The sequence below is a fragment of the Simochromis diagramma genome, unplaced genomic scaffold (genome assembly GCF_900408965.1).
Source record: "Simochromis diagramma unplaced genomic scaffold, fSimDia1.1 OVJJ01000141.1, whole genome shotgun sequence".
NCBI classification, from domain to species: Eukaryota; Metazoa; Chordata; class Actinopteri; order Cichliformes; family Cichlidae; genus Simochromis; species Simochromis diagramma.
In genome coordinates, this window is record NW_024387350.1 from 584,086 (window position 1) to 594,702 (window position 10,617).

Consider the following 10,617-nt stretch of genomic DNA (forward strand, 5'->3'; position numbering starts at 1 on the left):
AAAAAGTAAGTAAGTAACAAATTCCCTTTGAAAATAAGTAATCAATAAAGTAACAGGATTACTTTCTTGGAGAAGTAATAAGCACTCAGGAACTAATTACTTTTTTTTTAAGTAACTGGACCAACGCTGGATGGCAGACACCAATAACAGCTCGAGGCATTTTAACTTCAATTTAAATCAGTTCAAAATCAATCAAGGTCACACCAAATATGAAAATTAGTAAAAGCTTTATATGACCTGCTTCACAACCATGTACTAGTCACGGCGAGTAGAGTGAGTCGTGTGGAAATATTAAAGGAGAATCAAGTCGCAGGCACTCGTGAAGGTGAGGTGGTTTATTGAACACAAAATGCAAATGGAGAAACAGCAAACGGGACTGAAGACTATTTAAACTGAGGACTACTAAACTACTGAACACAAACCAGGACCTGAACACGAAGGAGGATGAGCAGCGGTAAATGACGACGGACAGCAGGGAGAACACACAGAAAGCATGGTGGATACACAGACGGACCAGCAACTACAATGACAGAAGACACGACTTAAATACACACAGGCTGTGTCCCAATTCAGGGTCTGCACGCTTGAAGTACGCGCACTACGCGTACTACGTACGGTGCGTACTATAAGTACGAGAAGTGTGGAAGTGAGAAGCTTGTGAAATGGGACGGTCTAGCCTTTGTCGCGCTGTTCAGGTTGCCTAGCAACCATGATACTAATCGCGAGAAACGTTACATACAGCTTTGTTTGACAGAAATGAAGGAGAAAAATGTTTTGTTGGTCATTCATTGTTGTCATGACATCACTTTGATTAATTGAGTATCTGAGGCTGAGACCACGGGACTGTAAAACATGATTGTTGGGCTTCATTTCTGTGCTGAACAGTCATTTACGATTAGTTAGTAAATACAAGTCATGAGACTAAAATCATCTCATAGTTCATATTGACCCATACGTCCTTCACCTAAGAAATAAAAAGGCTATGTAAAATTCTAACCGCCTAAATCTTAGTGTGAAAAAAAACTAGAATTTTGCCATCACAATGCTTTAGGGTACGTGTTTGAAAATGATACCACGGAGTCAGGTACTTCTGATCTGAGACCTTAGTTTTCACAGGAGCTACAGTATCCAGAGTCGTACGTAGTGAGGAGGTGAAATTATTAACAAGATAATCGACCTCTGTGTTGGTACAGGGCATTGAAGATGATAACAGTGGGTGTATTCTTAAACGTAGTTACAGCGCTTTCAGAAAGACATCTACTGTGATAAAGTCTACTCTCCACCGCTGTGTAATCAATTATTGTAAATGTAAATGTTATCAGGAAATGATCAGACAGGAGAGGGTTTTCAGGAAACACTGTTAAATGTTCAGTTTCTATGCCATATGTTAAAACAAGATCTAGAGGAGTGTGATTAAAGTGGTGATGTGGCTCGGGGGGATGGGTAGAGCAGCGGGTTCAGGTTGTGGTGCCCGGGAAGGCTGGTTTTCACAGCATCATCTAATCATGTCTTCCCATTTCAGTATCAGCCGGGCTGGAGAGGAGAGAGAGAGCTGCTGGAGCAGAGAGCCATGTGCAGAGCGTGGACCATTGTGCTCTGCAAAGTGCTGAAGTGCAGAGTTAACCATGAAAAACAAAACAGAACGCTGTGAATAAAACAAAAGGAAAACGCGAGAATCGGAGATTCGTTGGGTCCTTTGGGTCTACAGGTGATTAGAAAGAAGAAGTAGAAAGTATGTTTTGTGACTATTTGACTGCAGGCCTCATTTGCAGACTCCACGAGACACGGAGGCGGGAAGAATCAGCCTCAGGTGAAACAAAACAACAAAACAAAATGTGCAATCACAATGTGAATTTTTGAAAAAGGCCCCCTTCAAAGTAAAATATGAAATTTTAAAAACCAAAATAACAGAGACCCAGTCAAGACAATGACACGTTTCAGAAGCATCCAGAAACTTTTCTCCTCACCGTGGAGCGAGTTTTCAAAACAAAAGACTTCATGCAGGCTGAATGTGTCACGGCCCAGTGGATCAGCAGGGGCAGGACTCATTGCGGGTTCAAGCCCTCGGCCCACGCACCTGTGAAGAGTAAACACCTGAGCCTCATTTGCACTGTCAGCATTTAACCTGAGGGATGGCAGGTATTCATTGCAGGATCATGGTGTGACTCGCGTCAGTGTAGCTTGGCTCTCAAAGTATATAGCACTTGTTCCTTCTGTGCCTTTGTTAGCGTGTACGTTCTGCATATAGATTCCCGTCCCTGTGTTCCCTGAGAGGATTCCTTGTTGTGAGTGATTGGAGAGTGGCTGGCAGCAAGCAGTGAGTGATCGAAGAAGAGCGAGTATTTTCCCCTTGTCCTCCCCACCTTGGATCCACTGGAGCCCATACTCCTGTCACCATTGTATACAGCAGTGTTTCCTGCTATTAAATCCAGTTCTTTGTGTTCTTCACGGCAAAGAAAGACTCAAGGCTCAAAGTGGTCAAACTCAAAAAATGATCGGTAATTTTACATATCCCGGAATATGGAGGCTTAGCACACCCAGCAACGCCAGCTGAAGTCTGAAGCAAAAACAGCAAGCTTGGTCATTTATATTCTTCCTCTTGACCAGCGGTCTCCAACCTTTTTTGCGCCACGGACCGGTTTATGCCCGACAATATTTTCATGGACCGGCCTTTAAGGTGTCGCGGATAAATACAACAAAATAAAACTAGTACCGGTACCGAAAAAAAGAAAATTTATTCAGAACACACGTGAAAAGACCCAGGAAAACCGAGTAAACGATAAAAACGATAACAAAATAATGCTGAAAACCGATAAAAACCCTGAAAACTATACATTTCACACCTGAGCCTCAACTCTCGCGGCCCGGTACCAAACGACTCACGGACCGGTACTGGTCCGAGGCCCAGGGGTTGGGGACCACTGCTCTAGACGTCCCACACACTTTAAGTTTTGATCAAACACTTTCTGGCTGCAGCTCCTATTTTCTCTGCAAAAGCATGCAGTTTCCTGTCAGTACTTTTTGGCACACACTGTGTTGGCCTCTCTTATACATAAAACAATATAATCAGCAAATAAGCACTAAGAATATATATTAAATACATGACAGTTCAGCCCCTTTTCGTCTTTTTAAAAAGACGACATAAACCCTGATTTATCCCATTAAGTTTTACTTTCATGTGACAATAATAGCTAAAATATAACAAACATCAAGCTCTTAGACAGCACCTCACGTTTGCGCCGGGCTGTGAATTATTACCCCCCTTTTTAAGTAAAATCCCACTTCCAAACCCACTGTCTGTACATACACCTGGTGAAACATGTAAAAAATTCCACTGTTATCATCACAAGCTCCAGAGTGCTGTGTGAGTCCTCAGCGAACCGTGACAGAATGCTTATGAAACACTCCCGGTGTGATCTGAAGCTGTGAAGAGATGGAAGGAAACAGATGTCAAAGACACACCTGGTTTTTTTTGCAAACTTACACTTAACTTAGAAGGCATTGGAATGAAAAATAAAACAACTAGAAAAAAGTAGAGACAATAATAGAGAAATATCAAGACAACATTTTACTCTGTCCATGAAAATGAAAACTCAGTGAACTCCGGCATTGATGTCCAGTTTAGATATTTCTTCCCTTGCGCGTCCTGTTGAACCAACTTTACTTCTGTTTTAATGTTGATGTAAACGTTTTAACCTCTTTGTGAAGGTTTTTGGGTTGAATCGTCTTTTAGAAATAAATTTCTTCCTTCTTCTGATGTTAAATCTGACCTTAAAATTCTAATTTGAGTTTAATGACTCGTGAATTAATGCTGATGTTATTCTTATAATATATATGCTCTTGTGATAGTGGATAGTGACTACTGAATAATGTCTCAAAGTGAAGAGTAACATCACTGATGTTTAAGCAGAAGAAAGACAACAAAATAAGAACAATAAGAACAGAGGGACGAGGAGGAAGAGGTCAGTGGAGAAGTCTGCAAGATCCTGGAGGGAGGCGGCCACAGCTGGTGTACATCCTGGTAGTGTGTGGTTGGGGTGATGGGAGGTCTTAATCCCATAGAAAACCTGACACTAGAAGAGAAATCTTGAAACAGAGCAATAAGAGTAATAATGATCAAATTCTATGACGTTAAAGTGCAGAGAGACTTTATTGTAAGTGATCCCTTTTGATGTATCCATAAAAAGGGATCCACCACAAAGTTGTTGCCAAACATACGGCCCGGGGTCCAGAACTGTCTCACCAAAGGGTCCAATCCAGCCTGTGGGATGGCTGTGGAGTATTGCCGAGTAGGGAAGGTTTAAATTCAGAATTTTTTTGGTTATATTTTGACCTTAAGAATAGATCACATCATGAGAGCCTGAACTGTTCATTTCTGTCTGAATTGCCGTCAGCCTTACAGCCTTCCTTCAACCAACAACATTCTCCCATGACCTTGAACTCTGCACCAAAGTAAGCACAACATAAATCATTAAGTCATTTTAAATTAGCTGATTATTCTTTTTTCAGAACGTGGAAAAACTGAGACATATTTTTCATAAAGTATTTCAGACTATTTGTTACTTTCATACATATCAACATTTTAATAATTGATGAAACGGTGTAGTAGTAATAGTAATAGTTGCGGTCTGGTGTATGGGCTGAGTGGGAAATAATATATGTGGGCAGTTTGCATTCTTTCTGCACCATTTCATGGCGGATGGTGAAAATGAATTTAAATAAATGCTTTTTTAATGTTTTGAATAAATACAAATTAAAATTGCGTGTTTTTGAGTATATAGTGTTGTCATAAGTATTGTCACGTTAATACATTAATCCTTAAAACAGACGGTATTTGAACCTTTGCACATGGCACAGTGACATGAATCTGTTTAGATTTGTTGTTCACACAAAAGACAATCTTGTTTTCTTATTTATATCTAGAAGGTTTATACACAGCACGCTGTGCACCTGCAGGGTCCACCTAATGCAGATAAATCAGCTTTAAATCAACCACAGACCTCTCTGAGGTAATAATCTAAAATATATTTATTTTTATGAGGAGTACTTTTGTGTTTAATATTTGTTTATTTTTGAAAGTTACGATGCAGAAGTTAAAGTACTGTGCTGTACACAGCGTCACATATGCACTGTTTTTCCATTTGAACGTCACAGATTGTTAATCCAGCAGCTCTACATGCTCTGGATCTACATCCCTCCTCCCTCTTACTCCACATCCTGGAGCCCCGGATCACTCTTTCATCCTCAGAGTTTCCAGGAGCACTTTATTCCCCCAGCTGTGGGCTGAAGTATTTTAAATGGTTTTCCCACAACAGCTGAACTGACAGGACAAGAAGATCTGTGCAAACTGAAGAAGAAGCAGGAGCTCGCTGTTGTTTTAAAGGCATCCTGAAACTTAGTGCTCTGACAAGGTAAGGATAAAACTCACTACTGCTCCATTCATCCATCCACATGTGAACTCCTTCCTAGGAGGATGTACAAACAGACAAGGCTGCTTAAAAATTGGAAAAAATGTATCAAAGGAGAGAAAAAGAAAAAAAAGCAAGAAATAAACCTCGTGTGCTTCTGTAAGGATTTATTGAGTTTTATTGGTTTAAATAAAAAGTATAACTGATGTAATTTTCTCATAGCCTGATATATTCAGACTCTATATTCATATTTTTCTTTCGGAATTTTGTCATCCATCCATCCATCCATCCTCTTCCACTTATCCTTTTCAGGATCGTGGGGCAGCTGCAGCCCAGCTGTCTTAGGGTGAGAGGCAGGGTGCACCCTGGACAGGTTGACAGTCTGTTGCAGGGCTACAGCTAAGATGATATATTAACTATATTTGTTCATATTCATTTTTTTTTAGTTTTCTATTTTGATGAACAGCCTTTTAAGATTTTTGCGTCACTTGTTTTGGGACTTATCCTCTCATGTTGGTGTGTTTCATGCTTTACATGTTTTTGCACATCATTATTGATTTTTTTTTTTTTTTTGCATTAATTTGAATAATTTTGGGACTCTAAGTAGTCAGCACCTCTTTACAGTCACGTTTCGTTTCTTAACAGAGCTGGTGTGTCTATTTTTGTTGACTTTGCATGTCTTTGTCCTCTTTTTTGCATCTTATTTGTGTCATTTCATGTTTACATTTGTGGTGGTTGGTTTGCTTCTGTTTGGCTGTTTTGTTTTTTAGGTTTTTGTTGTAGTTGTTCCGTGCCTCACCGTATTTTTTCTTCTGTGTTTTTCATGTGAAGTCATGTCATGTTGTGTGTTTCTGAAGTGTTTCAATACCTTTGATCTCTGTAATTTTTTCTTTGTTTGCCTCTTTTGTGTCTAATTTGGTTTATTTGCTTCTCTTTTGCCATGTTCAGTAATTTTATAGCTCATTATGCATGTTCGTGTGTAATAATAGGTTGATTGGTTCATACGCATTATACTTGTCTTTTTACTTTATCTCTTTATTGTCTTTTGTGATATTTGCACTACATTTGAGCTCTGTATGGTGGTTTTATGTTGCATTTTTCCAACTTTATTTTGCAGTATCCAGTCTCAGTTTCTGATAAGCAAAATCTTGTTTGCATCATCTCTCAGTCCATCAAGTGAATTGGTAGAGCTACATAAACTTTGTATTTACTTTTAGCGATGCTGTCCACCCTAAACTGTTTGGGTGTGTGTGCGGTCTTATTCTTACTGGCCCCGCCCACCACATCATTCTCCGGTGGTGCAAGCCACGCCTCTTGTCAGGAAATGATTCCCGGCCACATCCGTGCTCACTCTCAGGACTCGCAGCACAGACAGGTCACCATACGCACGTCTGCCTCTTCCTACCTCCCTGGACAGTTTATAACAGGTACTATCAGCATAATGGGCAAACCTGCTGTGATAGTTATTCAAATGTAGTTATTTTAATGTGGTATGTGAGCTGAATGACATTAAAACACCTTCATGATCTGTTTATGTTGGCTACCTTTTGTTTTTTTGACTGTTCAGTAATGGTGCGGAGCTCTCGGGACTTCATGGGTTTCCTGCTCCAGGCACGCCGTGCAGAGGGTACCTTCAGCAAATTTGGAGGAATCTATGGGGTCACGCCATGGCCCAAAACCGGAGCTGGAAGTGGTGTCAGGAAGTCCAGGAGACAGGGCCCGTTGCTGGTGGGCGGCTCCTGGATCCTCACACCTCCTGGCACCCACACTCTGTGCTGCCTCTCGGAGGGTGACACTGTCACACACTCGGACAAACAGCTGAAGAGAAACCTCTCGTCTGTATGGAGGGCTCCTGATTCACCAGTGGGAGACATACGGTTCTAGTAAGCCTACAAATAATAACAGATTAGTTTTCACAGAATTTCAAGTTTTGTACAAGAAAACACAAACCTGAGTATCCTCTGTTTTCCAGCATCACGGTGGTACAGTCCTACTTTGTTTACTGGGCAGGTATTGAGTCTGGACTGGTGCGTGACGCGGGTCGTAGGCTTTGGAATGGGAGTAACACTACTAGAGTGAATGGAGTGAGTGCAATTTCTGCACTACTGCAAGACAAAGTTACAGCCCTGCCAAGTAAGCTGATTTAGTTATTATGTGATGGTAAATTTGGGACAAAATGCAAGCTAGGTGCTTTGAAATAGAACAATTGTCGCCTCTCTATTCACTCTCTCCTCTCACCTTGTTGTCTTGCAGCTCTCAGAGCCTTTAAAGCATCAAAGAAAGAAACAAATGCGACAAATAGACCAGATACTAGTCTACAACTTATTACAAGAGCAAGAAGTGGACCTTACAACTACAAATCTATGAAAACAACAACAGAAACAACTCATCCAGCCTTGGACAGGAGCAGGTCTGTGACTCTGGCATCGTTTGAAGTCAGTAAAAAGAAGAATATGACCTTAGAAAATCATCAAACTGGTTCTCAAACACCTTTAAGATCATATTCAGGTGTGACTGAAGAGGCACAAATTGACCCCGTTCCTCAACCGAAGGACCCCAAGAGCTCAAGTCCTTTGACAGCATCTTTCTTCTCTGCTGAGGCTACAGGGATGAAAACTACCACCATTTCTTCATTAAACAACACAGTGCAAGCCTCAAGTAGTCCTCTTCCCCTCCTTGTTCCTGTCATCCCTCTGAAGGAAGAGGAACTTCCAAAATTACATTTACCAGATCCAAAAGCGCCTAACAAACCTGAAATAGAAGATGTCACCAGAAATCACTCAACTAATCACAGTTTTCATAAGATAAAGCTCCCAAAACCCACAACCCAGAATCCAAAAGCAGCAATCCAGGAAGAAGAAGGTTCAGCAAAGTTCAAGACCCAGAGTGGTTCAGTCCAGCCTCACAGGACTAGTGTAACTGAGTCCCAAACCAATGCAGTTAAATCAGAAATAGGTATCGGGTCTCAAAATCCTCACTCCCAAACTTCTTCACCCAAGCCTATTAGTCATTTTGAAACTTCCATACTTCCATCCATACTTCTTCTACGGTCCCAAACTAGTAGGAGTCATATTTATCCATTTCCCCCAGCATCTTCATCCAAATTCCTTTCTCGCTCTCAAACCTCTTCTCCACACTCCATTCCACCATCCAAATCTCCCATCATTAAGTCCTTTCTCACAATATCATCCCTTACCCACTCTGAAAACAGCCCTTTAGAACCCAAAAGTAGCCCAAAGCAAACCAGTACACCTTTCTCTAAGCTTCAGACTACAGCTACTGTCCTGAGTAGCTCTCCTCACAGTGAGTATATCAGAACATTTCTCCAAGACATGCCAGAAACTACTACAACTAAAAGTCAGGGTAAAACTAGCATTCCTTGGACAGATTACTCCCAATCTGAGATATCACCTGACGTTTCAAACAACTCTCCTCAACCACAGAAACAGAAACAAACTCCATCCTCTGAGTCTCTCTTTAACCCACTGCTCTTTACACTGAGGACTGACCAAACTCCCATACTGGAAAAGAGTCAAGTGGATCTTAGGTCTGACACAAAGATCAGAACTACGCGCCCAGTCTTTGCTCTGCCCTCAGCCACTCCTTCCCTTTCTGCTTCATCTTTCTCCTTCTCCAATACTTTGCTCCCTACTGCAACAGTTAACGATAGGTCTACCAATTCTCCTCATTCTTCTGGAGGTTTACCCCTTGTAACTATGCATCCATCCATTAGGTCTACATTTGTCATCCCTTCTTCCTTTACGAGAAACCAACTGACAACGTCATCAGCTCGTTTTGCTCTCCCCTCCCCTTCTCCAATCTCCAACCCCCCTTATTTGTCATCTTCTCAACCTACCCCCACTTCCCCACAGCCATCCTCCTTTGCCTCGTCTACTATACCCTATTTATACACTTCTAACCATCCATCATCAGATCTCTTGTTTACTCCAGCTCCCTTGCCTACCTTTACCTCTTCCCAGTGCATCACAAATTCAACAAATTCTTCCATTTCTTTTGTTTCTTCTACCACTTCATCTAGCTCGACCTCAGCAACTTCTTCCTCCTATCAAGGTACATCTTTTTATATCCCATCTGTAACCTCCCCGCCTGCTGCCCAGGCTACCTCCCTTCATTCAGGACCCTCTCCAGCTCCCCGTCGCTCTCTGCACAACCTCTCCATGCCCTCACCTTCCCAGAAACATACTGAAGGTCACACTGCATCATCTGATCCTGATTCAAGTGTACACCCACCAACACCAAGAACAGACATTCATCCAAACCCCAAACCCCACTCTAACATCGAGGAAAATCTTGGCCACGAGTTGAAACCAAAGCTTCCAAATAGTGATGCTAAACATCCCTCCAGTCCTCCTGCAACTCCAGACAAGGAAGGGAAATATCCAGACATACGCAGACACAGTGCCTGGGAGCTGGGCATGCTGCTGGGCAGCTCAGCTGGTTTGGGTATGGTACTGGTGGTTGGAATAAGGTACTTGTATCGCCAGGCTTGTGGAAAACGGACAGCGGTGACCCTGAACGATCGGGAGAGAGAGTATGGGAGAGGAGAGATAGGACTGATCCACGTCCAGGAGTGTGGAGATTTGGTTAGAGTCCGAAAAATCAGAGAGAACAGCTTAGTACTTCTGGCAGAGTATGATGTACTGTCACCACCTGGAGAGAGAAATGCCGGCTGCCAACAAAGATAATAGATACCAAAACCTTTTAAGGACAAGAAAATAATCTTGATTAACTCCTCAAATGTTCGGATTGATTTTTTTCCCTACAACAAACGTCACATTGGGGAAACAGGTCAGGCTAGGTAGTAAAAGGAAAAACAGTGAAATGTGTAACACAAAAGGGTCATTAAGGAGAAAAAGAACACACAGATATCATCACACCATAACACAATAAAACACAGACAAGCAACAGGGGGACATATTCCAGTGTGTACAGCTGGATCTGGGACCGCTGCAATCTTCGATCGTGCCTCCAGTTGATCCACAGCTGTCCACATCGGATGCGAGCCAGTCCGTTCTGAAATTTTCTTCCTCCTTCCAGATTTTCAGTAACTATTGTTTGAAATTCATTAGCTCAAAAACCAGCAGAACTTTCACTTGTGACAGCACAGCAATGCAGATGAATGCAAACACTGTCGTCTACTGCAGTGCAGGCTCCACAGGGATGACTACGAAAGGATAAAACTGTGGTC

General features: G+C 41.9%; 1 protein-coding gene across 1 annotated transcript; it reads left to right on the forward strand.

Annotated features, from left to right (window-relative positions):
* Positions 1–6,346: 6,346 nt before the first annotated feature.
* LOC120718483 (mucin-5AC-like) lies at positions 6,347–10,158 on the forward strand. The gene is made up of 4 exons (XM_040007020.1): positions 6,347–6,881; positions 6,923–7,291; positions 7,381–7,541; positions 7,632–10,158. Exons 1-4 carry the CDS (start codon positions 6,628–6,630, stop codon positions 10,112–10,114), a joined length of 3,267 nt encoding a protein of 1,088 aa, XP_039862954.1. The 5' UTR covers positions 6,347–6,627; the 3' UTR covers positions 10,115–10,158.
* The last annotated feature ends 459 nt before the right edge of the window (positions 10,159–10,617 follow it).